The 27,606-nt window shown below is 48.2% G+C and overlaps 1 protein-coding gene across 1 annotated transcript in view; it reads left to right on the top strand.

The window, feature by feature from the left end:
• Positions 1–25,333, top strand: part of KIAA1586 (KIAA1586 ortholog) — a 44,933-nt gene extending 19,600 nt beyond the window's left edge. Inside the window, exons 3-6 of the mRNA XM_077479362.1 lie at positions 12,263–13,116; positions 18,589–19,092; positions 20,437–20,796; positions 25,319–25,333. Of these exons, the coding sequence (XP_077335488.1) occupies positions 12,263–13,116; positions 18,589–19,092; positions 20,437–20,796; positions 25,319–25,333 (1,733 nt within the window). The remainder of the gene's footprint in view (positions 1–12,262; positions 13,117–18,588; positions 19,093–20,436; positions 20,797–25,318) is intronic.
• The last annotated feature ends 2,273 nt before the right edge of the window (positions 25,334–27,606 follow it).

The raw sequence follows: 27,606 nt of genomic DNA, 5'->3' as shown, positions 1-27,606 counted from the left end.
TTCCGTCCAATCTTCTTAGAACATTCCACAGACACCATAAGCCTTCAATGACAGATCTGACCTTAATTATTTCGGATTTTCGGACTAATGCATTTTTTAATGAAAAGAAATAAATAAAAACGAATTTCGGGAGTAACTAAATAAATGTATTTTTTGGAGGAAAACGAAATTCTGAAACAAAATATTTCAGTGTGCGCACGTCTAGTAACGAACTGCTGATGTTCTTAAGCGCATAAAACAGTCTGACAGTTGAGTTAACACAAAGTTTATGAAGGTAGGTGTCATAGTCTGAACAGTTACCTTACTTAAAGTAAGTAATCTCTACTATTTGGTTCTGTCGGTTAAATTGGATTCCACTACTGATAAGTAAACCTTCTGTAAGATATTCCCCAGGTGTGTATAGTGAGGTCTGCAGTCTACTGCTTTCTTAACCACTTCCCATGCAGGCCAATTCTGACATTTCTCTCCTACATGTAAAATTCCTCATTTTTCTGCTAGAAAATTACATAGAACCCCCAAATATTATATATTTTTTTTAGCAAAGACCCTAGAGAATACAATGGTGCTCGTTGCAACTTTTTATCTCGCACGGTATTTGCGCAGCAATTTTTCGAACACATTTTTTTCAGAAAAAAAACGGTTTCATGCTTAAAAAAAAAAAAAAAACAGTAAAGTTAGCCCAATTTTTTTGCATAATGTGAAAGAGGAAGATACGCCGAGTAAATAGATACCCAACATGTCACGCTTCAAAATTGCACGCGCTCGTGGAATGACACCAAACTTTGGTATTTAAAAATCCCCATAGGCGACGATTTAATTTTTTTTACTGGTTACATATTTTGGGTTACAGAGGAGATCTAGGGCTAGAATTATTGCTCTCGCTCTAACGTTCGCGGCGATACCTCACATGTGTGGTTTGAACACCGTTTTCATATGTGGGCGGGACTTACGTATGCGTTTGCTTCTGTGTATGAGCGCACGGGGACAGGGGCGCTTTAAAAAAAATTTTTATTATTGTTAATTTTATTTTTATTTTTTTAGTTTTACACTTAAAAAAAAAAAAAAAAATTGATGACTTTTATTCCTATTACAAGGAATGTAAACATCCCTTGTAATAGAAATAAGGCACGATTGGACCTATTTACAGTGAGATATGGGGGGTCAATAAGACCCCATATCTCACCTCTAGGCTGGGAAGAATTTAAAAAAAAAAAAAAAACGATCCTGGCTTCCTAGCCAGATCGGCGCTGTTAATTTGAATACCGAGGCCGGGCGTGACGTCATAACATCGCGCCCGGCCTCCGAACGATCATAGAGACTCCGGGGACGATCTAGTCCGTCGAAAATCTCTATGGTTACTTGCTGGGGCCGGCGGATCCTGTGACCGGTTCACCGATGGAAACGGTAAGTCGGTAGAAGCACCGGAGGGCGGCGGAAGGGGGGGGCGTCCCCTCCCGCCGCCCGTAAGAACGCTCAAGCGGCGAAACAGCCACTATAATCATTGTTATGGTGCAGGGAATCGCTGGCTGAAAACAGCAATATGTGAATGATGTCTGTGGCCTCAGGCATCATTTAGATATAACCACTGAAAGCCCATGACGTCACATGACGTAGTGTGGGAACCAAGTGGTTAATACTATTTAATAAGACCTCTAACTAGGTATATGGGTGAAGGTCACCATTGTTGGAGGTGAGATAGAAAGAGTAAGTTATATATCAATAGAATAGATAAATTATTTTGAATCAATATATACCATCTCTCAATCAATATCAGGAATATATACTCTGTATACTGTTGTACATACACCTGACCCCAGCGCTCATGTGTGTCAGTGAATTATTAAGACTGAATCCTATGAGAAATGATCTCTCCTCTAATATTAGCAGCTCTTATATATCAAAGCAACAATGTAACATTATGTGATTGACCTTATATATCAAGCACTAACAGCGCTTTACTGTATGTTCGGAACACTTATATTCTTATTGTTCCCAAAATACAGTCCAATTCTGTTTGTTAAACCGCTCCAATCACAGTAATTATCAACAACCAGAGTCCAAACATGGAAAATGAGTCAAATCAAGTCCAGCATACAGTATATGGCACAGAGAACTTCCAATAAATCTGTGTGGAAGGTACATGGGGGATAGGTGAAGTCTTCCCGTGATAAGATGCTATAGATGAGAGCGGAGCCTGTCCTACACCTTCACCGTTTGCAGCGCAGTGTAGACCCACATAGATGGCTGCTTACCAGAAATGATCTGCTATTAATTCCCGCTGTATGGACACACAATCATTTTTTATTATTATTTTTTTTACTAGTAATGGCGGCGATCAGCAATTTTTATTGTGACTGCGACATTGTGGGGGACACATCGGACATTTTTGACACATTTCTGGGACCATTGTCATTTATACAGCAATCAGTGCTATATAAATGCAGTGATTCCTGTGTAAATGACACTGGCAGTGAAGGGTGTAAGGGATCTTCCCGGGGTAGGGTGTGTTTGGACACAGTTCAAAGCAGACTTGGAATATATGAAGCAGATCTTGGCGTTTATTCGTGGTACAAACAGTCCAGCAAACAAAACATACAGCAACACCGTGCTTTCTAAGTACAACAAAATAAACAAAAGACCTAGCCCGGCTGGGCGCTTACTAACAGGTTCTTCTCACCTATCTGACATTTATAAAGACAGCGTCTTTTCGTCTGGATATCGCAGGGTGGGTTTTAGCTCCAGCAGTGTCTGTGCTTGCAGCTTCCTTCAACATACAGGCTGTTCATTCCCTGGCTGGGAGCAATCACCTGCAGGCCTTGCAGAGCCTTTACCTTCCCAGGCTAATTAGGATCAAAGCTCACCTGATCCCAAACCCAGAACTGGATCGGGGGATGTGGAATGACAGGTCCCTCTACCAAACCTACCTGCCATTCCATATAAACCCAGGCCCGGCAAAATTACTTAACCACTCAACAGCATATCGCTGCTGAGAAACTGATCCATCCTGGATTTACCATCTCACACTCTGTCGCAACCTAGGTGAGATGTACACCCCCTCGATCACTTCTCCAGTGACATGTCTACATATCCCCCCCCTCTTTTTCAGACCGGAGGGCTGAGCCTTTTGTCCCCACAGACAACTTACCCTTGACAATGCGTCAGCATTTGCCTGTAATTTCCCTGGCCTGTGTTCCACAGTGAAATTAAAGTTTTGTAGGGACAGAAACCATCTAGTCACTCTTGCATTTCTCTCCTTGTTTAACTTCATCCATGTTAGGGGGGCATGGTCTGTCACCAACTTGAATTTCCTGCCTAGCAAGTAATACTTTAAAGATTCTAGAGCCCACTTTACTGCCAAACATTCTCGCTCCACAATGGCATAATTTTTCTCGGCCGGGGTTAGTTTCCTACTCAAGTACGTCACTGGATGCTCCTCACCATTCACTATTTGTGAGAGTACTGCACCTAAGCCTGTGTTAGAGGCATCTGTCTGGACCAGAAATTCTCGCCTGAAATCGGGGGTGATTAACACAGGTGGTTGGCACAAGGCAGACTTAAGGCTTTGGAAAGCCTTCTCGGCCTCTGGGGTCCACGTGACCATTGCTGTCTTTCCGCCCTTTGTCAAGTCAGTTAGTGGAGCAGCAACTGAGGCAAAGTTCGGCACAAATCTACGGTAATACCCCGTAATACCCAGGAAAGCTCTAACCTGTTTCCTTGTCAGGGGTCTAGGCCAATTCTGTATTGCCTCAATCTTATTTAGCTGTGGCTTAATCAACCCTCTCCCAATAATGTAGCCCAGATATTTGGCCTCTTCTAGGGCTAGAGCACACTTCTCGGCATTTATGGTCAACCCCGCATCACTTATGGCATCCAACACGGCCTGTACCTTACAGAGGTGACTTTCCCAATCAGGGCTAAAAATGACCACATCATCGAGGTAGGCAGCTGAGTAATCACGATGTGGTCGCAGAATTAAGTCCATCAACCTCTGGAAGGTTGCAGGCGCTCCATGTAACCCGAATGGCATCACTACATACTGGAATAGTCCATCAGGGGTAGAGAATGCCGTTTTCTCTTTAGCCTCAGCAGACAGTGGAATCTGCCAGTAGCCCTTTGTGAGATCGAGGGTGGTTATGTACCTGGCGTTACCCAACTTCTCAATTAACTCATCTACCCTGGGCATAGGATACGCATCGAACTTGGAGATCTCATTCAACTTTCTGAAATCGTTACAGAACCTCCAAGTTCCATTGGGCTTTGGGATTAGCACAATTGGGCTGGACCATTCACTCTGGGACACCTCAATTACCCCCAGAGCAAGCATACGTTTTACCTCGGCAGATACGGCTTCCCTACGTGCCTCCGGTATCCTATAGGGCTTAAGGTTTACTCTGCTTCTAGGCTCAGTTTCAATGTGATGATGGATGAGGTGTGTACGCCCTGGGAGGTCAGAGAACTTGTTTTTGTTTTTCTGTAGAAATTCCTGAGCCTCCTGTTTCTGTGACACTGATAGAGTATCACCTACCTTGACTGGAGGGATTGGTTGTGACAAATTATTAACAGTATTTGTCGCCACCAAGGATTCCCTGTCTTTCCAGGGCTTGATCAAGTTTATGTGATAAACTTGGAAAGGCTTCCTTCTACCTGGTTGGTGCACCTTGTAGTTCACCTCACTGATCTTTTCAACAATTTCATAAGGACCTTGCCACTTCGCCAAGAATTTACTCTCAACAGTGGGGACTAGTATAAGGACCCTATCGCCTGGGTTGAATGTCCTGATTCTTGCGGACCGGTTGTAAATCCTACTTTGGGCCTCTTGAGCCCTCTGGAGGTGTTCCCTTACGAGGGGCATTACAGTGGCTATACGGTCCTGCATTTGTGCTACATGTTCAATAACACTCTTGTATGGGGTGGACTCATTCTCCCATGTCTCTTTTGCGATGTCCAGTAGACCCCTAGGGTGACGACCATAGACCAACTCGAATGGTGAGAACCCGGTGGACGCTTGGGGCACTTCCCTAATAGCAAACATGAGGTAGGGTAATAAATGATCCCAGTCACGACCATCTTTTTCCACCACTTTCTTCAACATATGTTTCAAAGTTTTATTAAATCTCTCCACCAATCCGTCCGTCTGGGGGTGGTATACAGAGGTACGGATGTGTGAGATTTTAAATAGTTTGCATAACTCCTTCATTACTTTCGACATAAATGGCGTACCTTGGTCAGTTAGGATTTCTTTGGGGATCCCAGTCCTAGAGAACATATAAAACAACTCACGTGCAATTGTTTTAGATGCAGTGTTTCTTAAGGGTACAGCCTCAGGATAGCGGGTCGCATAATCCATGACTACCAAAATATACTGGTGTCCTCTAGCTGACTTTACAATGGGACCCACTAAATCCATGGCAATACGCTCAAAAGGCACCTCTATAATAGGGAGCGAAACCAAAGGACTGCGAAAATGTGACACTGGGGCACTAACCTGACATGTGGGGCACGACTCACAGTATTTTTTAATGTCATCATATATGGCCGGCCAAAAAAATCTCTGGAGAACCCTCTCTCTCGTTTTGTCAGTCCCCAAGTGTCCCCCAAGAACATGGTTATGAGCCATGTCAAGCACCTGACGCCGGTACGGCTTAGGTACCAGAAGCTGTTCCACAATCTCATCCTTAATCTTATTGACTCTATAGAAAAGATCATTAGTCACCGAAAAATGTGGAAATCTTTTTTCAGCATCTGGTTCCTGAGGTACCCCGTTCATAACAGTAACCTGCTCTCTCGCATTTTTGAGAGTGGGGTCCTGTAATTGTGCAGCCCCAAAATTATCCCTAGACACCTCTAAGTCTAGTATATTTTGCTCAGTGGGAGGATCCTCCTCCCCAACCAGGACCTGCAAAGGAAAACAATCATTTTCATCCTGCATACTTTTATCATTCACAGCGGACAAGGCAACCTCCTTAGAGGTATCCTCACTCCTTTTGGGGATTTCTCTTTTTTCCCAGAGAGCCCAGAATAACGGAAAATCGCGGCCCAATATTACATCATGCATGAGGTTTTTAACCACACCCACTTCATATTGTACGGTGCCTTGTTTAGTCCCGACTTTAGCCCGCACTATAGGGTACACTTTTGTATCACCATGTATGCACACAACACTCATATGCTTGTTAGGCTCTAAGTCCCCAGCCACCAGGCTAGCATGCACCAAGGTTACGAGGCTTCCTGAGTCCATTAACGCTTTAACAGGAAAGTCATTGATTGTGATGTTGCAGATTTGCGGTTCAGTCTCTAGTCCAGGAACTGCAGCACAAGATGGTTCCGCAAATAGCGACTGGCGCCGGCTAGCGTCACATTCCATGGGTTCAGAGGTAAGAGGGCAATGGGCAGACACGTGTCCCGCCTCATGGCATCTCCAACACTGGATAGGGGCTGGCCTCCTTGGCAAGGAGTCCTTTTTAGAGCCCCTTAGCCACCCGGGACCATCACCAGTCTTTTGTCCCTGAGACACCACTTGAGCCCTTATCCCTCCATCAGCAGCCCTCCACACTCCCCCAATAGATGGAAGTCTCTTACCAGCTGACGGCACAGGTCTGGCGCTCCGGGGAGGTGAAGATGCTGCAGGAACATCACGGAGGTAGTCCTCAGTCGCCTGGAACCTCTCCACAAGGTTGACAAGTTCGTTTGCATCCTTAGGATCACCTTGTCCCACCCAGCGTTGCAGGTCAGTAGGAAGTGCTCGGAGGTAGCGATCCATCACGATCTTCTCTAGGATTTGTGCAGGAGTAGAAGTGTCTGGCTCCAACCACTTTCTTGCCAAATGGATTAGGTCATACATCTGGGACCTCGCTGATTGGTCCAGACTGTAGCTCCAGTTGCGTACCCTCCGGGCACGGACCGCAGTAGTAACTCCTAGTCGGGCAAGTATCTCCGCTTTTAGCCGAGTATAGTCCTTGACCTCTTGCTCACTGAGGTCATAGTAGGCCTTTTGAGGTTCACCTGTTAAATAGGGCGCAATTACCTCTGCCCATTCAGCGGCTGGTAACTTCTCTCGCTCAGCCACGCGCTCAAATATTGTTAGAAAGGCCTCAACATCGTCCTCAGCAGTCATCTTTTGCAGCGCTTTCTGCACAGTCCTTCTCCCAAAAAAATTTTCTGGAGCGGCTCCCTCCACTGTGGGTGGATTAGCAACCACAGGCGCCTCTCGATTTGCTATCAGGTGCTCGAGAAGTTGTTGTTGTGCAGCCATCATCTGCTGTTGTGCAGCCATGGACTGTTCATGTCGTTTATTGGCCTCTGTCTGAGCCTGCTGTTGTTGCAAACTCACTTGCATAAACTGCTTCAGCATCTCCTCCATGTTGCTGGACTGTTCTTGGAGTTTAGATGCAGCTTTCACCCAGGACATAAGCAGCTGTAGCCAAGTCTGTCCACACCGTTGCCCCTAGCAACCGTCTGTTGCCCGCATTCGAACACCAATTGTAAGGGATCTTCCCGGGGTAGGGTGTGTTTGGACACAGTTCAAAGCAGACTTGGAATATATGAAGCAGATCTTGGCGTTTATTCGTGGTACAAACAGTCCAGCAAACAAAACATACAGCAACACCGTGCTTTCTAAGTACAACAAAATAAACAAAAGACCTAGCCCGGCTGGGCGCTTACTAACAGGTTCTTCTCACCTATCTGACATTTATAAAGACAGCGTCTTTTCGTCTGGATATCGCAGGGTGGGTTTTAGCTCCAGCAGTGTCTGTGCTTGCAGCTTCCTTCAACATACAGGCTGTTCATTCCCTGGCTGGGAGCAATCACCTGCAGGCCTTGCAGAGCCTTTACCTTCCCAGGCTAATTAGGATCAAAGCTCACCTGATCCCAAACCCAGAACTGGATCGGGGGATGTGGAATGACAGGTCCCTCTACCAAACCTACCTGCCATTCCATATAAACCCAGGCCCGGCAAAATTACTTAACCACTCAACAGCATATCGCTGCTGAGAAACTGATCCATCCTGGATTTACCATCTCACACTCTGTCGCAACCTAGGTGAGATGTACACCCCCTCGATCACTTCTCCAGTGACATGTCTACAAGGGGTTAACCAGTGGGTGGCAGTGTAGGGGTTAAGTGTTCCTAGGGGTGTGTTACTAACTGTGGGGGGGCTGGGCTTTCATTTAGTGAACACTGATCTCTGCTCCAATCACATGGAGCAGAGATCAGCGTCACTAGTTGCTAGGCAGAATGGAGAAATGCTGTTTACACGGCATTTCCTCCATTCAGCCGTCCCGCGAGACGATCGCGGGTATGCCCGCGGCGATCGAGTCCGCGGGTCCCGCGACCGGATCTCACGGGGGTCCCGACCAGCGCGGGAGCACGCCGGCGGCGGCGCACTCCCGATGGCAGGGCAGCATTGAAGATTGGACGTACATGTACGCCAATATGCCTGCCCGTGCCATTCTGTCGACGTACATCGGCGTGCGCTGGTCGGGAACCGGTTAGAATCAAACTGTTAAAAGCATGTACAAGGGTTGTCAGTGATTCAGAACGAACGTCTCACCGTCAGGCTGATATCATCTTTCAACACTGCCCGTCAGTCGAGTCCCGGGTGTTTTCGTCTGCTCCTGTCCAACCTCACTACTCGCCTGGTCACGCTCTGACACGTTTCATAATTACGTCTTCGGAGGGCGCCCTCTGAAGGAGTATAACACGATATTGGACCCCTTGCATTTTTTTACAAGCTTACCCATAACGAGGACAGCATAATAAAAGCGGAGGAGGCAGGAGGGTACTAGAGGTGTCCATACAGCGGGAATTAATAGACAGGCCTTATACCAGATCATTTCTGGTAAGCAGCCATCTATGTGGGTCTACATTGCGCTGCAAACGGTGAAGGTGTAGGACAGACTCCGCTCTCATCTATAGCATCTTATCACGGGAAGACTCCACCTATCCTGCATGTACCTTCCACACAGATTTATTGGAAGTACTCTGTGCCATATACTGTATGCTGGACTTGATTTTACTCATTTTCCATGTTTGGACTCTGGTTGTTGATAATTACTGTGATTGGAGCGGTTTAACAAACAGAATCGGACTGTATTTTGGGAACAATAGGAGAATATAAGTGTTCCGAACATACAGTAAAGCGCTGTTAGTGCTTGATATATAAGGTCAATCACATAATGTTACAATATATACCATCTGGTGTGTATATCAAGTCAGTCGGCTCGTGAACCCCCTTATATAGAGGGCTGGGGATACAGACATAGTGTATGATTTCCGGTTGGTGGTCTCTTTTTGTATGGGTAAGAAAGAACGAAGGTGGGGAGGGGGAACGTATCAAATCCCCCTTGACCAACTTTGGATATCCAACTTTTTTCTCTCCTACATTAAACCTGTGGTGGTATAAAATCGTGTAACAAATGACAAAGGGGTAGTGGCAGGGCTCGAGTGCTGCGGGAACGCATGGGAACGGCGTTCCCGTACTATTTCCACAGCGGGAACGCCGTTCCCGTTAGCTGTCTGAGCCGGGCTGAGGCTATGCAGCGCTGAGGCTATGCAGCGCGTAGTCCGCGCCGCTCCTCAGCTGCCGAGTGACTGGTTGCTGGGCAGGGGCCGCTCCGCATCTAGCAACCGGTCACATGACTTCGGCCGTGCACGTGGGCACGCACTGGCACGAGACCGTCAGTCAGTGTGACACACGCTCCCCTCTACCCAGTGCCTCCTGGGGCCACAGCCGCTGCACTTTTCGAGTTTACTTCTTCTCCCCCCAGAACAGAAGGGAAGAGAATACCAGGAGGTCAGTCACTAGTGTGTAGTAAGTAAGTTGCATTCTGCAATACCCTGCCAAATTGCCAATACTCATCAATACTCTGCAATACCCTGCCAATACTCATCAATACTCTGCAATACCCTATCAGTATCAATACTCTGCAATACCCTGCCAATACTCTGCAATACCCTATCAATACTCTGCAATACCCTGCCAATACTCTGCAATACCCTATCAATACTCTGCAATACCCTATCAGTATCAATACTCTGCAATACCCTGCCAATACTCTGCAATACCCTATCAATACTCTGCACTACCCTATCAATACTCTGCAATACCCCGCCAATACTCTGCAATACCCCGCCAATACTCTGCAATGCATACCCTGCCAATACTCTGCAATACCCTGCCAATACTCTGCAGTACCCTATCAATACTCTGCAATACCCTGCCAATACTCTGCAATACCCTATCAATACTCTGCAATACCCTATCAGTATCAATACTCTGCAATACCCTGCCAATACTCTGCAATACCCTATCAATACTCTGCACTACCCTATCAATACTCTGCACTACCCTATCAATACTCTGCAATACCCCGCCAATACTCTGCAATACCCCGCCAATACTCTGCAATACATACCCTGCCAATACTCTGCAATACCCTGCCAATACTCTGCAGTACCCTATCAATACTCTGCAATACCCTATCAATACTCTGCAATACCCTATCAGTATCAATACTCTGCAATACCCTGCCAATACTCTGCAATACCCTATCAATACTCTGCACTACCCTATCAATACTCTGCACTACCCTATCAATACTCTGCAATACCCCGCCAATACTCTGCAATACCCCGCCAATACTCTGCAATACATACCCTGCCAATACTCTGCAATACCCTGCCAATACTCTGCAATACCCTATCAATACTCTGCAATACCCTATCAGTATCAATACTCTGCAATACCCTGCCAATACTCTGCAATACCCTATCAATACTCTGCACTACCCTATCAATACTCTGCACTACCCTATCAATACTCTGCAATACCCTGCCAATACTCTGCAATACCCTATCAATACTCTGCACTACCCTATCAATACTCTGCAATACCCTATCAATACTCTGCAATACCCTGCCAATACTCTGCAATACCCTATCAATACTCTGCACTACCCTATCAATACTCTGCACTACCCTATCAATACTCTGCAATACCTCGCCAATACTCTGCAATACAGTTTTCCTCTCTGCCCCCTCCAGTTTTCCTCTGTGTCCCCCTCCATTCTGCTACTTCCCCCCTCCGTGAAAACACCTGCTTCTCTGATGAGGGCACTGTTATGGGGACACTCTGATGGGGGGGCTGTCTGAAGGGAACCCCTGCTCTCTGATGGGGGCACTGACAAAGCTCCATTTGATGGGCACTGATCAGGCTGCATTGATGGGAACAGATGAGTGAGTGGCCTGGGGCCTGAGCCCCACTTTGCAGAAACAATACAGGCAGCCTGAGAAGAGGAGCTCCGGGCCGGCACACTCAGCATGCCCGACCTCCCTCCCCTGCACAGACCAACACATGTGTGGACATCTTGCGGCAGAAGGGGCCCCACATATCGTAGCTTGCATAGAGACATAGTGCAGAAGGGGCCCCCAGTCATTGCAATCCCCTGCGAACCGTTTTCACACTTTTGTGGTGGTTTTTTATTAGTATAGCATACAGCTTAAATTATTTTGTTACATATGTTCTAGATTTATTTAAGGCATGTGAATTTTGGAGGTGTCCTTGTAAACTGGTACTATAAATGTTGCAGTTTATTTGTTAAAGGAGTATGATTATATATATATATATACACACACACTTTTTTTGTATTTTTGAAGTGGGGAATCTTGGGTGAGTGCCAGGCCAGCACCCTGAGACCAGCCATGCCAGCGCCATGAGACCAGCCAGGCCAGCACCCTGAGACCAGCTAGGGAACTACCGAGTACCCTGAGGCCAGCCAACCAGCACCCTGAGACCAGCTAGGCCAGCCAGCACCCTGAGACCAGCCAGCACCCTGAGACCAGCTAGGCCAGCCAGCACCCTGAGACCAGCCAGCACCCTGAGACCAGCCAGGCCAGCACCCTGAGACCAGCCAGCCAGCACCCTGAGACCAGCCAGGCCAGCACCCTGAGACCAGCCAGGCCAGCACCCTGAGACCAGCCAGGCCAGCACCCTGAGACCAGCCAGCCAGCACCCTGAGACCAGCCAGGCCAGCACCCTGAGACCAGCCAGGCCAGCACCCTGAGACCAGCCAGGCCAGCACCCTGAGACCAGCCAGCACCCTGAGACCAGCCAGCCAGCACCCTGAGACCAGCCAGGCCAGCACCCTGAGACCAGCCAGGCCAGCACCCTGAGACCAGCCAGCACCCTGAGACCAGCCAGGCCAGCACCCTGAGGCCAGCCAGGCTGCTTATTTTACACCATTATTGTATTCATTGTTACAGAAATGAGCAAACGAAAAAGCAGCATTACAGATTTCTTCATGAAGGCATCCAGTAAGAAATCTCATGCTGATTCTGCAAGTTGCTCAACTCAGGCTGAGCCTTTGCTTCAGCAAGCGGTGTCCGCTGCAGAAACTACACCAGTCAGTGAATCGGTTGTTGACTTCATTACCGATGTGGCTGAAGATACCACTGCCAATGCCAGTGATATCATTGTTCTTCCGGAATGTTGGGACCAGAATCAGTGGATAGAATTTAATAAAAAGAACCCTTGGCTGTTTGTAGAAAATGGTCTTTTAGGGTGCAAATTGTGTCGTGAAATTAAACACCTTGGAGTGTCTGTTTCACAGGGTGTATCCATTTCCAAAGAATGGAGCACTGGTACAATTACTCCATATGGCAAAACCAAAAAAGATATGTTGACCTCACTGCGTAAAAAAATCCACATACATCGGATTTCAGAAGCACATGTAAAGGCAGGAAATATCCAAGCAGTATCCAGAAAGGAGATACTGCAATCCAATATTGCAGAACAGCAGAAGCATAAGTTTGTGTCCACCACTAAAGTCTTTCGCACTGCCTACTTTTGTGCGAAAAAAAATCGCCCTTTCACAGACTTCCCAGATCTTATCAGCTTGCAAGTTGCAAATGGAGCTGACTTAGGAAGTATTCTCCATAGTGAGTACACAGCAGCACAAATAATAGATTGCATTGCTAGTGAAATGAGGAAAAAGCTTTGCAAAGCAGTTGTTGAGCAGGCTTCAAAAATTTCTGTTTATATTGATGAGTCTACAACAGTTTCTACACATTCAGTGTTAATCGTTTATATCCGTGCCTCTGTTAACGGAAAAGACCCAGTTACTTTTTTTCTTGATTTGCTTGATTTGCCTAAAGCAGATGCACAGTCTATTGAAGCCACTCTTCTAACTTGCAGGGGCGGGCTGGGCCGGGGGGCAGGGTGGAAATTTCCCCCCAGGCCGGCACCTACATTATGTTTAAAACGGCCGCTGGCCGTTTGTTCATTTCTTTTTTTTTTTCGCTGTTTCCCTGTCTGCACTAAGGGCTGCTTGCCTGGCTCTGGCTGTCAGTGATACAAAGAGCAGAGGCGGCGCTGGCAGCATCCAATGCCTTCTCTGATCCGGCGCCGCCCACTGACCTGCAGGTTGAACCTGCGGAGTGATGTGCCTGATGGGAGGAGCAGGAGAACGTCAGAACGTCGTGGACTCGTGGTGCTGCTTAATTCCTCCTTCCATCTGGCCTGTGCGGCGCCAGCACCGCCCACTGTTCTCAGTCTTCATGCAGCCAGTCGTAAGGGCATAGGAGAAGTGAACGGCAGCCGTGGAGCAAAGGATTAAGGTGCTGCCTGCAAGCTGTATAACCTCTCTCTCTCCAGTGCAGCCACCCCCCCCTCTCTCTCTCCCCCTCTCCAGTGCAGCCCCCCCCTCTCCCTCTCCAGTGCAGCTCCCCCCTCTCTCTCTCTCCAGTGCAGCCCCCCTTCTCTCTCTCTCTCTCTCTCTCCAGTGCAGCCCCCCTTCTCTCTCTCTCTCTCTCTCTCCAGTGCAGCCCCCTCTCTCTCCAGTGCAGCCCCCCCCTCTCTCTCTCCAGTGCAGCCCCCTCTCTCTCTCCAGTGCAGCCCCCCCTCTCTCTCTCCAGTGCAACCCCCCTCTCTCTCTCCAGTGCAACCCCCCTCTCTCTCTCTCTTCAGTGCAGCCCCTCTCTCTCGCTCTCCAGTGCAGCCCCTCTCTCTCGCTCTCCGGTGCAGCCCTTCTCTCTCGCTCTCTCTCTCTCTCTCCAGTGCAGCCCCTCTCTCTCGCTCTCCAGTGCAGCCCCTCTCTCTCGCTCTCCAGTGCAGCCCCTCTCTCTCGCTCTCCAGTGCAGCCCTTCTCTCTCGCTCTCTCTCTCTCTCTCCAGTGCAACCCCCCTCTCTCTCTCCAGTGCAACCCCCCTCTCTCTCTCTCTCCAGTGCAGCCCCTCTCTCTCGCTCTCCAGTGCAGCCCCTCTCTCTCGCTCTCCGGTGCAGCCCCTCTCTCTCGCTCTCCAGTGCAGCCCTTCTCTCTCTCTCTCTCACTCCAGTGCAGCCCCTCTCTCTCTCTCTCTCTCACTCCAGTGCAGCCCCTCTCTCTCTCCAGTGCAGCCCCCCTCTCTCTCTCTCTCTCTCTCCAGTGCAGCCCCCCTCTCTCTCTCTCTCTCTCTCCAGTGCAGCCCCCCTTCTCTCTCTCTCTCTCTCTCTCTCTCCAGTGCAGCCCCCCTTCTCTCTCTCTCTCTCTCTCTCCAGTGCAGCCCCCTCTCTCTCCAGTGCAGCCCCCCCCCTCTCTCTCTCCAGTGCAGCCCCCTCTCTCTCTCCAGTGCAGCCCCCCCCTCTCTCTCTCCAGTGCAACCCCCCTCTCTCTCTCCAGTGCAACCCCCCTCTCTCTCTCTCTCCAGTGCAGCCCCTCTCTCTCGCTCTCCAGTGCAGCCCCTCTCTCTCGCTCTCCGGTGCAGCCCCTCTCTCTCGCTCTCTCTCTCTCTCTCTCCAGTGCAGCCCCTCTCTCTCGCTCTCCAGTGCAGCCCCTCTCTCTCGCTCTCCAGTGCAGCCCCTCTCTCTCGCTCTCCAGTGCAGCCCTTCTCTCTCGCTCTCTCTCTCTCTCTCCAGTGCAACCCCCCTCTCTCTCTCCAGTGCAACCCCCCTCTCTCTCTCTCTCCAGTGCAGCCCCTCTCTCTCGCTCTCCAGTGCAGCCCCTCTCTCTCGCTCTCCGGTGCAGCCCCTCTCTCTCGCTCTCCAGTGCAGCCCTTCTCTCTCTCTCTCTCACTCCAGTGCAGCCCCTCTCTCTCTCTCTCTCACTCCAGTGCAGCCCCTCTCTCTCTCCAGTGCAGCCCCCCTCTCTCTCTCTCTCTCTCTCTCCAGTGCAGCCCCCCTTCTCTCTCTCTCTCTCCAGTGCAGCCCCCCTCTCTCTCCAGTGCAGCCCCCCCCTCTCTCTCCAGTGCAGCCCCCCTCTCTCTCTCTCCAGTGCAACCCCCCTCTCTCTCTCCAGTGCAGCCCCCCTCTCTCTCCAGTGCAGCCCCCCTCTCTCTCTCCAGTGCAGCCCCCCTCTCTCTCTCCAGTGCAGCCCCCCTCTCTCTCTCTCCAGTGCAGCCTCGCTCGCTCTCCAGGGCAGCCCCTCTCTCTTGCTCTCCAGGGCAGCCCCCCTCTCTCTCTGTCTCCAGTGCAGCCCCCCTCTCTCTCGCTCGCTCTCCAGGGCAGCCCCTCTCTCTCGCTCTCCAGGGCAGCCCCTCTCTCTCGCTCTCCAGGGCAGCCCCTCTCTCTCGCTCTCCAGTGCAGCCCTTCTCTCTCTCTCTCTCTCGCTCTCCAGTGCAGCCCCCCTCTCTCTCTCTCTCACTCCAGTGCAGCCCCTCTCTCTCTCTCCAGTGCAGCCTCTCTCTCTCTCTCTCTCTCCAGTGCATCCCCTCTCTCTCTCTCCAGTGCAGCCCCCCTCTCTCTCTCTCGCTCTCCAGTGCAGCCCCCCTCTCTCTCTCGCTCTCCAGTGCAGCCCCCCTCTCTCTCTCTCCAGTGCAGCCTCTCTCTCTATCTCGCTCTCCAGTGCAGCCCCCCTCTCTCTCTCTCCAGTGCAGCCTCTCTCTCTCTCTCTCTCTCCAGTGCAGCCTCTCTCTCTCTCTCTCTCTCCAGTGCAGCCCCTCTCTCTCTCTCTCTCTCTCTCTCTCTCTCCAGTGCAGCCCCTCTCTCTCTCTCTCTCTCTCTCTCTCTCTCCAGTGTGGCCCCTCTCTCTCTCTCTCCAGTGCAGCCCCTCTCTCTCTCTCTCCAGTGCAGCCCCTCTCTCTCTCTCTCTCTCTCTCCAATTATGGGCACAGTCAGGCTGCAATTATGGGCACAGTGAGGCTGCATTTGATGCGCACTGGTGAGACTGTATTGATCTCTTGTATCATGTCTGCAGTCTCTGACCATCTCTTGTATCATATCACTGTCCTCTGGAGTTTGGAGAGGAGTCAAGAGTGGAAATGTCGCTAAAATGGGGGTCATGGGAGAAGTCAGACGTGTGTGGACTGTGGAGAGGCCTTTCATGAACAAAAAAATAATGACGTTATGCTGTTGGGCTGGTATAATAATGCTATGGGGCTGGTATAACATTTTTTCCAGGGCTGTTTTTCATTCCCAGTCCGGCCCTGGACGTGAGTCATGCGACCACAGAGAAGGGGATTATTGCTCCGGGTCCCGGATCACTGAGCCGACAGATGTCACTCCACTCGGGTGCTGCTCGCACCTCCCCCCTGCAATGCCACTGCCTTGTCTCGAGGTATTATGGGTCCTTAGGGGGGTTCTTTACTGTGGGGGGTCCTGCACTGTAGAGGGGGTCTGCACTGTAGAGGGGGTCTGCACTGTAGGGGGGTCCTGCACTGTAGAAGGGGTCCTGCACTGTAGGGGGGTCCTGCACTGTAGAGGGGGTCCTGCACTGTAGGGGGGTCCTGCACTGTAGGGGGGGTCCTGCACTGTAGGGGGGGTCCTGCACTGTAGAAGGGGTCCTGCACTGTAGAGGGGTCTGCACTGTAGAAGAGGTCCTGCACTGTAGGAGGGGTCCTGCACTGTATTGGGGTTTGCACTGTAGGGGGAGGGGTCTGTACTGTAGGGTGGTCTGCACTGTAGGGTGGAGGGGTCTGTACTGTAGGAGGGTCTGCACTGTAGATGGGGGTCTGCATGGTAGGGAGGGGGGTCTGCGCTGTAGGGGGTCTGTGTAACATGCAGGGGGTCCAGAGCTGTGAGGGGCTGTGTAATGTAAAGGGGTGCGGAGTGTTGTGTAATGTAAAGGGGTCCAGAGGTACAAGGGCTGTTTAATGTAAAGGGGTCCAGAGGTTCAGGGTGCTGTGTAATGTAAAAGGGTCCAGAGGTACAAGGGCTGTGTAATGTAAAGGGGTCAGGAGGTAAGGGGTCCAGAGGTACAAGAGCTGTGTAATGTAAAGGGGTCCAGAGGTGCAGGCTGCTGTGTAATGTAAAGGGGTCCTTAGGTGCAAGGTCCTGTGTAATGTAAAGGGGTCCTTAGGTGCAAGGTTCTGTGTAATGTAAAGGGGTCCAGAGGTGCAGGGTGCAGTGTAATTTAAAGGGGTCCAGAGGTACAGTTGTGGAGAGGGGGGGTACACAGTAGTGACAAAAAGATATTGAAGGATGCAGAGGTATGCAGGGGACACAGTGGGTGTTTTTACATTTTATGGTGTGGGGGGGGGTGCCAGATATAGGATCCGCCCCGGGTGCCAAATGCTCTAGGTACTCCTCCCAGGAGTCTCAGAGGCAGGCCAGGTGTGTGGCACGTCAGGGGAGGGGACGCCCGGCATCAAGAACGTCACGTCGCACGTGACCTGCTGGGCTTATGGGGAGCAGTGGCTAGCTGCAGTCTGCAGAGAAGATGAGACCTGTTTCAGGATCATCACCCCCCCCCCCCCTGAAGAGTGGCAAGGACCTGGCTCAGTGTCTCCAGTCCTCACTCAATCAATGCTCCCCAGCCTGAAGTAAGGCATCTGTGATAACCTTCACAAAATGGAATAGAATGAGAAAATCCGCTTCAGTTGTAAATTTAATTAATAATGCATAGTCATCAAGACAATTTAAAATTTTGGCAGTGGCAGCGTGTGTGTGTTTTTTTTTTTTTTTTTTTCTAGCACCTCCCCCCCACCAGCGGACTTAACACCCTCCCCCCCACCAGAGGACTTGACACCCTCCCCCCCACCAGAGGACTTGACACCCTCCCCCCCACCAGCGGACTTAACACCCTCCCCCCCACCAGCAGACTTATCTAACACCCTCCCCCCCAACCAGCGGACTTATCTAACACCCTCCCCCCCCAACCAGCGGACTTATCTAACACCCTCCCCCCCCAACCAGCGGACTTATCTAACACCCTCCCCCCCCAACCAGCGGACTTATCTAACACCCTCCCCCCCAACCAGCGGACTTATCTAACACCCTCCCCCCCCAACCAGCGGACTTATCTAACACCCCCCCACCAGCAGACTTATCTAACACCCCCCCCCACCAGCGGACTTATCTAACACCCTCCCCCCACCAGCGGACTTATCTAACACCCTCCCCCCACCAGCGGACTTATCTAACACCCTCCCCCCACCAGCGGACTTATCTAAAATGCTCCCCCCACCAGCGGACTTACCTAACACCCTCCGCCCACCAGCGGACTTACCTAACACCCTCTCCCCCCACCAGCGGACTTACCTAACACCCTCCCCCCACCAGCGGACTTATCTAACACCCTCCCCCCCACCAGTGGACTCACCTAGCTGATTAAGTGGTTCAATGGGCCACTTGACTGGACTTGCCCCCCAGGCCTAAGGCTGCCAGCCCTCCCCTGCTAACTTGCCTTTCTAAATTTGGATTCAGTGATGACTTTCTTGCCAAAAACTGGATTGGTGCTTGCAGTGATGGTGCAAGTGTAATGCTTGGAAGAAAGTCAGGTGTTTTGGAACGACTCAGCCAAAAATATCCACAGCTTGTGAAATGGCACTGCTTGTGTCATAGGCTTGAATTGTGCATTTCAGATACAATTCATTCTATTCCTGGTCTGCACCATCTCACATCATTTTTTGAGAAGTTGTATGCTGTGTATCATCAGTCACCGAAAAAACTGGCAGAGCTCTCTGAATGTGCAAAAGGATTAGAAGTACAAATTCTTAAAATTGGAAAAGTTTTTTCAGTTCGATGGGTTGCTTCAAGCCAGAGAGCTATACGAGCAGTTTGGGAGTCGTATCCTGCACTACACAGTCATTTCTTGAAAGCAAGTTTGAGCTCAGCTCACAACAGTCAACAGAAATCTCTATTTAGTGGCCTTAACAAGGTCTTGACATCAGAAGATTATTTGGTAAACCTTGCAGGGGTTGCGGATGCTGTTCAGGAAATGGGACTGCTATCTGAAGCTCTACAAAGAGATGATGTGACGGACTGGGGTTTATATGGTCACAAAACAGACACCCCAAAGCAAAGTACATATTCATTTTTTTTTATATTTCTAAACATATCCCTTCTATTCTATTAATAACCAGTAGATGGCAGAGAAGGTACACAAACAGAGTCTATATAAGGCCACACACCATGTGACTGGAAATTAAACTACTTCCAGCCATAAAGTCAGTGGTCATATCTCATGCTGTTTGTGTGATTCTTTGCAGGTATGTACTCTAAATTGTTCCTAATCTGTATTAACCTGTGATAGAAAGATTCCTAAACATCTTGAGCAGATGCAGAAAAAGTCTCAGCAGATTTTATGCTATAGTTTTGCTGTAATTAGAAGTTTAGAACAGCATGTGTCAGAAACAGGTGAAAGGTGCATGGGAACATGAAAATACTGCATTAGTCATTTGTCTATGATAAACACTAAACCTTTCTAAATAGGTATATTTAAACCTGATTTCTTGAAAATGGCATAGATTTATAGAAGCACATGTTTTCTGTTATTTAATATAGAAAAAAACCTATTGTATGTAAAGCTTATGTATTGCACCATACAGACATGCAATGTGCACCATCTAGTGGTTAAAAAAGAGTACTACCATGAAAATATTTGTATTAAAGCAATACATTGCTAGTATGAGTATTGCACACTTAAAGTGTACCAGAGAGATAAAAATAATTATCTATAACACTGAATAACAGGGATATATATGTTATTAAATTTAGTAATGTTCATTGTTATAACTACGTTTTAAAATACTTTAGTTAAAATCGGTATTATATATATTGTTAATGTTTATAAACATGTGACTATAAAAATGTAAAAGATGTATTGTTATGTAAAAATTAAACTACTTCCAGCCATAAAGTCAGTGGTCATATCTCATGCTGTTTGTGTGATTCTTTGCAGTCCACGCCAAGCTGATCACCTTATCTCATCGCGTCTACAATCATCGGCTCTCTTAATTCACATTTTGAGGCCGGTAACAATGACATCACACTTCCACGAGCCTATCAGCTGATTAATCGTTCAATTCGTGCAGTTGAAAAAATGAAAGACATGCCTGGTAAACATCTGAAAGAAGTCATGGAATCGCTAGAGAAAGGGAATTTCAAAGGTGTGACCATGAATACAGAGAGTTCAAAAGGCCAAGTGAAGATAAACCTCCCTCAGTTTTACCAATGTTTGGTGGATAATTTGCGCTCCAGACTCTTTGCTTTAACTGCAAGCAACAGACCTGCCGCTTCATCATAGTCAGGTGAATTTGAAAGTCTTGTTTCTGAAATTGACATCCTGAATGCACAACGCTGGCCAATCAATGTGGACAGTCCATGGTTTGAAGGTGAAGTGAAGCTGGAGCAGCTGTGCAAAAGATTCCGTCTCAGCTATTATCCATCCATCTGTGAAGGTTTCAGAGACTACATTGATAATGGTGGTGAAGAGATTCCTGAAAAGCTGAAACCAGTGGTGACAGCAGTTAACAGTCTTCCAGTGACATCCGGTGATTGTGAAAGGGGCTTCAGTACAATGAATTTGGTGATGTCACCCATTAGGAGTGGGCTTGGCATTGAACGCCTATCTTCTCTATTGTTTATTAGTCTCATCGGCCCCCCTGTGCATTTATGGGATCCTTTGCCATATGTCACAAAATGGCTGACCACACATCGCAGCGCAGATGATAATAAATCTCGGAAAGTTGATAATCTTAAACGCCAAGTACAACGTTATTCCTGTTTGTGGGATATTTTCTAATGGGCTGTGTAACAGAATTTGGAGCAGGGTGTATTTGTGGTAGAAATTCCCTGCGAGGGAAAGATCATCACCCATTGTGTTGATTGTTTTGTTTGACACGTTATTTTGTTTTTGTAAACTTGCACTTTACAATAAATGTTGTACTGTATTTTCTTTGAAGTATATATGCATATGAGCGTACCTTTTTTTTTTTTGGTGGGGGAATGGATCTTGGGTGGGAGTTCCCACACTTTTTTCCCAGGACTTGACCCCTGGGTAGTGGTGAGTAAGTTTCCCTTGTGACATATCAGAAGAAGTCTGCGACTCCCCTCTATCTCCGGGGGGGGGGGGTATCCCTTTAGCTTCATGACCTTATATGATATTAACATTTTATCACAATAATGGGAGTGAGAGAGCAAAGAGAGACTAATGCCCCGCACACACGAGAGGACTTATGTCCGACAGACTTCCAAAGGAGTTCCGCCGGAGTTCTGACGGAGTTCTGGCGGACTTTTCGGCCGAACGGACTTGGCCACACACGATCACACTAAACTCCGACGGATTCGAACGTGATGACGTACGACCCGACTCGAATAAGGAAGTTCATAGCCAGTAGCCAATAGCTGCCCTAGCGTCGGTTTTAGTCCGTCGGAGTAGCATACACACGAGCGGAGTTTTCAAAGGGGACCGGGTCCGGCGGAGTTCCTTCGGGAAAATTTGAAGCATGCTTCATTTCTAAAGTCCGTCAGACTTTTGCGAAGCTAAAGTCCGTTGCAGCCCACACACGATCGGATAGTCTGACGGACTCGGTCTGACGGACTTTGGATGTTGAAAAGTCCGCTCGTGTGTACGGGGCATTAGAAATAAAATACATCACAGATATAAAGGTCTATGAGCTCCAGAGAAGGTTTGAGTAACTCCTGTCCATATCAATCATTAGTATGTGTTAAAGGGGTTGCAAACCAGTTGTCTTATTTTCCCCTTCTGGCTTGAGTAACTGACCCCCTATGACTGGGGTTAGAAACACAAACAAAGTTACCTTCTTGTCCTTGGTCTATAACTAGGACTGCATAGGAGTCCATGCTGTTAAACGAAGCATGCAAAGGTATGTTTCTGGAGTGTTGATGAGTTTGGGGTATATAGTCGGCTGTTCATCCAACCGTAGGGCTGATAGAAGCTCCTCAAAGGGATGGTAAATGAAAAAAATGAGTCATAAGTAGAACTGTTGTAAGGAAAAGAGAGCCAGATATGATGGCATTACAACCTACTGAGAAGAAGGAGCTGTGTGTAACACAAGTGTTCATAAATTGTCAGTTGCTGCCATCTAGTGGCGAAAAAAATGGTAGTTCTTAACCACTACAATACAGGGCACTTTCACCCCCTTCCTTCCCAGCCCAAATTTTCAGCTTTCATCGTTCTCGCACTTTCAATGACAATTGCGCGGTCATGCTACACTGTACCCAAATGAAATTTTTATCATTTTGTTCGCACAAATAGAGCTTTATTTTTGTGTTATTTATTCACGACTCCGTTTTTTATTTTTTGCGATATAAGCGCAACAAAAACGGAAATTTGGAAAAAAAAAACAATATTTTCTTTTTTCTATTTTAAAAGAAATCCAATAAAATCAAATTTTGTCATAAATTTAAGCCAAAATGTATTCTGCTACATGTTTTTGGTAAAAAAAATTCCGTTGTGTATAATAATTGGTTTGTGTGATCACGGACATATGTACGCAAATGATCATGTACATATGTGTGCAGGTGATCACGTAGAATCACCAACAAGTGGGACACAATTGTGAAGTGGAACGAAATCTATTGGATATTTTAAACTTTTTTAGCAAATAAAAAACTGAAAAGTGGTGCGTGCAAAATTATTCGGCCCCCTTTACTTTCAGTGCAGCAAACTCACTCCAGAAGTTCAGCGAGGATCTCGGAATGATCCAATGTTGTCCTAAATGACTGATGGTGATAAATAGAATCCACCTGTGTGTAATCAAGTCTCTGTATAAATGCACCTGCTCTGTGATAGTCTCAGGGTTCTGTTGAAAGCGCAGAGAGCATCATGAAGACCAAGGAACACACCAGGCAGGTCCGTAATACTGTTGTGGAGAAGTTTAAAGCCGGATTTGGAGAGAAAAAGATTTCCCAAGCTTTAAACATCCCAAGGAGCACTGTGCAAGCGATCATTTTGAAATGGAAGGAGTATCAGACCACTGCAAATCTACCAAGACCTGGCCGTCCCTCTAAACTTTCAGCTCAGACAAGGAGAAGACTGATCAGAGATGCAGCCAAGAGGCCCATGATCACTCTGGATGAACTGCAGAGAACTACAGATGAGGTGGGAGAGTCTGTCCATAGGACAACAATCAGTCGTACACTGCACAAATCTGCCCTTTATTGAAGAGTGGCAAGAAGAAAGCCATTTCTCAAAGATATCCATAAAAAGTCTCGTCTAAAGTTTGCCACAAGCCACCTGGGAGACACACCAAACATGCGGAAGAAGGTGCTCTGGTCACATGAAACCAAAATCCAACTTTTTGCCCACAATGCAAAACGATATGTTTGGCGTAAAAGCAACACAGCTCATCACCCTCAACACACCATCCCCACTGTCACACATGGTGGTGGCAGCATCATGGTTTGGGCCTGCTTTTCTTCAGCAGGGACAGGGAAGATGGTTAAAATTGAGGGGAAGATGGATGCAGCCAAATACAGGACCATTCTGGATGAAAACCTGTTGGAGTCTGCAAAAGACCTGAAACTGGGACGGAGATTTATCTTCCAACAAGACAATGATCCCAAACATACAGCAAAATCTACAAAGGAATGGTTCACAAATAAACGTATCCAGGTGTTAGAATGGCCAAGTCAAAGTCCAGACCTGAATCCAATCGAGAATCTGTGGAAAGAGCTGAAAACTGCTGTTCACAAACGCTCTCCATCCAACCTCACTGAGCTCCAGCTGTTTTGCAAGGAAGAATGGGCAAGAATTTCAGTCTCTCGATGTGCAAAACTGATAGAGACACCCCAAGCGACTTGCAGCTGTAATCGCAGCAAAAGGCGGCTCTACAAAGTATTAACGCAAGGGGGCCCAATCATTTTGCACGCCCCACTTTTCATTTTTTTATTAGTTAAAAAAGTTTCAAAAATCCAATAGATTTCGTTCCACTTCACAATTGTGTCCCACTTGTTGCACGAAAAATAAAAATTTTATATCTTTATGTTTGAAGCCTGAAATGTGGCAAAAGGTTGAAAAGTTCAAGGGGGCCGAATACTTTCGCAAGGCACTGTACATATGTGTGCAGATAATCATTGGAACATGTGATTTTAGTGGGACATATGTGGGGGACATGTGTTTTTTTATTTGGGGACATGTGTGTTTTGGGGACATGTGTGGTGACATGTGTGTATACACTGTGTGGTGTGTTGTGTGTTTACATTAGACTGGTGATCAGTGAGTAAAATGCTGTAAAAAACAGCTCATACTCACTGATCAACAGCCGGCTGCAGCGATCTGCTCTCCTCTCCTCAGCGATGACTTCTGTGTGAGGAGGGGAGGAGCCGATTGCCTAGCAACCGGCTGTTTGTTTACATCACATGACGGCCGTGATTGGACACGGCCGTCATGTGATCAGGAGGGCCAATCACAGAGCCCTCCTGCCGATCCGAGATGCGCCGTGTCCGGGTGACACGAGCGCATCGGGGTCGCGCCGCTGCGCGGGCACGCGCGCGATCTCGCTCCTTCTGAAGGACGTTCCTGAACGTCCTATCAGAAGTAGACGGCTCCCACCCGGGCCGTATATATACATTGGCCGGGTGGGAAGTGGTTAAATACAGAAAGAAAGAAAAACTTAAGACAATAGTGGAAAATCAGCTTGTAGAACCTCTATAAATGTATTATAGTAGAGAACATATTATGAAGCCAATTTACAGACTGTTATAGATGATTTGTATTGACGACTGTCTTTCATTTTGCTTGATTTGTGTGGTGGAGTAGAGGGATTGTAGTTATCATACAATTTCTGTTTTTTTCCCTCCCAAGCCTTTGACATAGGGCGATTTGCACGGCGATATGCGTGGCGGTGAGGATGTTGTAGTGATCGGTGGTGGAAGACGGAACTCCTGGTACCAATCGGGTAGTTCGATTTGATCGATCTGTAGGCTATTACAGAAATTAGGTAGTTCATCTGGGGTGCGCAAGAGGGGTGTTGCTTCCCATTGTAAGATGCCTGGACCGCCAAGGGGAACTTCCACCTGTAAGGAATACCCTTTTCCCTCAGGGCATCTAGCAGGGGTTTAAGGGCTCTCCTGTTTCTCAGGGTTATGGGAGAAAGATCCTGGAATAGCTGGATGGTGGTCTCATTAAAGATAATTTGGTCGGTTTGTCTTGCCTTCTGTAGGATTTCTTCCTTTAAGGTAAAGCTGGTAAGACAGCAAATGATGTCCCGTGGGGGAGCTGGGTCTGGGGCTCTATGGGCTCTGTCAAACTCAATGGGGGATTCTTGTGGCCTCTCCAGTAGTTGATTGAACACTGAGCACAACACGAGTCTAATCTGATCCGCAGTGATTGATTCTGGGATTCCTCTGACTCTGATATTACACCTTCTGTCCCGATTATCTAAATCTTCTAAATGTCTGTTGACATTGATTAGATCTTGTGAATGTTGATAAGAGACCTCATCTAATCTTTGGATGGCTTTGTCTCTCTGTCTACCCGCTCTCTCCCCCCGCCGCCATTTGTTCGGTTAGCATTAAGATGTCCGCCTTGAGATCCGTAATCGCTGTGGAAAGGGAGGATTTGATGTCCGCTGCAATATCCATCATAGTTTTAGGCAAGAAGTTTTATGTATAGTCCATTCTTAATACATCCAGGGAGGTAGATAAGGAGGGGGTCAGGGGATCTGAATCCCCCCCGGAGAGGGGTTGATCGGGTGGCAGGGAATTCCTTACCAGATCCTCTGACGTCATCAGGGATTCTGAATCAAAATCCTCCTCCTCCTCCCTCATGCTGGAACGCGCCATATTGTCCTCTGCTGAGCCTCTCTTCCCCTGTCCCTGTGGCAGGAATATCTCGCTTATCGCTTTGTGTTTTGAGGATCCCGGGGTCCGGGGATGATTGTGGTGCGATCCCCCTCTATAGAGCCTACCCATGCTGCAAAAGGATGTTCGTTTTTGCTGGGAGAACCGTCGCTCTGCTCCGCAGCTCAGTCTTTAGACGTCCATTACTCCCGCACGCCAGGCCACGCCCCCTCCTTATTTTTATTTTTTTTTATTAAATGCGACCGAATTTGGAAAATTTTTATCTATTTTTTTTTTTTTTTTAAATGAACGAAATGAAACAAATTCCTAAAACAAATTGAACTAAACTTTGAATAACGAATCAAAACTATTTTTTTTCCATTCTGCACATGTCTGGAGTGGGCACCAGTAAGCAGAGGACCAGCCACCGACTTTGCCACAGTCACTTACCCATGTATGGCAGCAGAGGTAAGTGGTCTATGATGCTGAGGGAGGATGGGAGCATCAGTTCTCTGGTACACTGCCAGCCCTGCCCATTCTATCCTCCAGGTCAGGCTCCTCCCACCCCAGGAGCGGTGCGGTGGCAGGAGAATATAGCGTAGAGCGCGGTGGGTGGGAGTTCAGGTGCTGCACGCAGTGCTGGGAATACGTCACTGTGATCCACTGGGCCCAACAGCAGCAGAGGGATCCGTCAGCCAGCCTGGCCTTGTACAGCGAGAGTCACTGCCTGGTACTACACCGGCAGATCATTCCACCACACACACGGAGCGCTGTGCCGCCTTTTGCTCTGTGGCAGCACCACTGTGCACAGCAGCAGGGCAGTGACACTTACAATTTTGTCAGGACTTTCCGGGGGGATTCGGACCCCCTAACCTCCTCCTTATCTACCTCCCTGGATGTATTAAAAATGGACTATACATAAAACTTCTTGCCTATTGTAGATTGGACATCTTTCATCTCTCCGGGGGGATTCAGACCCCCTGACCCCCTCCTTATCTACCTCCCTGGATGTATTAAAAATGGACTATACATAAACCTTCTTGCCTATTGTAGATTGGACACCTTTCATCTTTATGAGCACCTTAAACCTTTAGCGTTCTGGTGAGGATATGAATTCCATGGACTGGTAGCAGATCTTGGCAGGTGTAGCACCCCCCCAGCACAGGATGTGCGGCCAATCTAGTCGTTGGCTCTTTCTGTAGTCAAGGGAGCAATGATCATTTATTCTGGTCTGTTCAGGGTTTCACAGACTGGGAGTTTGATTGCTTCCCCCTGCCACTAGGAGAAGCTTCCAGAGCTTAGGGAGGGAGATTAAAATGACCAGCCTGAATTTTTATCATGGCCTGGCCAATCCCTGGAGAGGAGTGTCCAGAAGGTGGCTCAGGAGTTGAAATAGTCTGAAGCCCTGGAGAGATTGTTCTCGTTCCTCAGGAGGATTTCAAGCCTTGGGTGGGGGGTGGCTGCTGCCCCTTTGAGACAGCCCATGGACTGTGTAGCTGTTCTTTGGGGGCTGTGTCAGGGCTGAGGGCCTGGAGTGAACTGATTGTGATTGTCTCCTGGTGACTGTGTGCATTTGGTATATAAGTGCCAGAGATAGCTTGGACTGGGAAGCCTCTCATAGTCTAAAGCAGTGGTCATCAACCCTGTCCTCAGGGCCCACTAACAGGCC

This window comes from Lithobates pipiens, unplaced genomic scaffold, assembly GCF_037356315.1.
Source record: "Lithobates pipiens isolate NorthernLeopardFrog02 unplaced genomic scaffold, aLitPip1_a1.2 Scaffold_16, whole genome shotgun sequence".
In the NCBI taxonomy this organism is placed as follows: Eukaryota; Metazoa; Chordata; class Amphibia; order Anura; family Ranidae; genus Lithobates; species Lithobates pipiens.
Note: the sequence above shows the minus strand (reverse complement) of the source record. Positions and strands in the feature narration are given on the sequence as shown.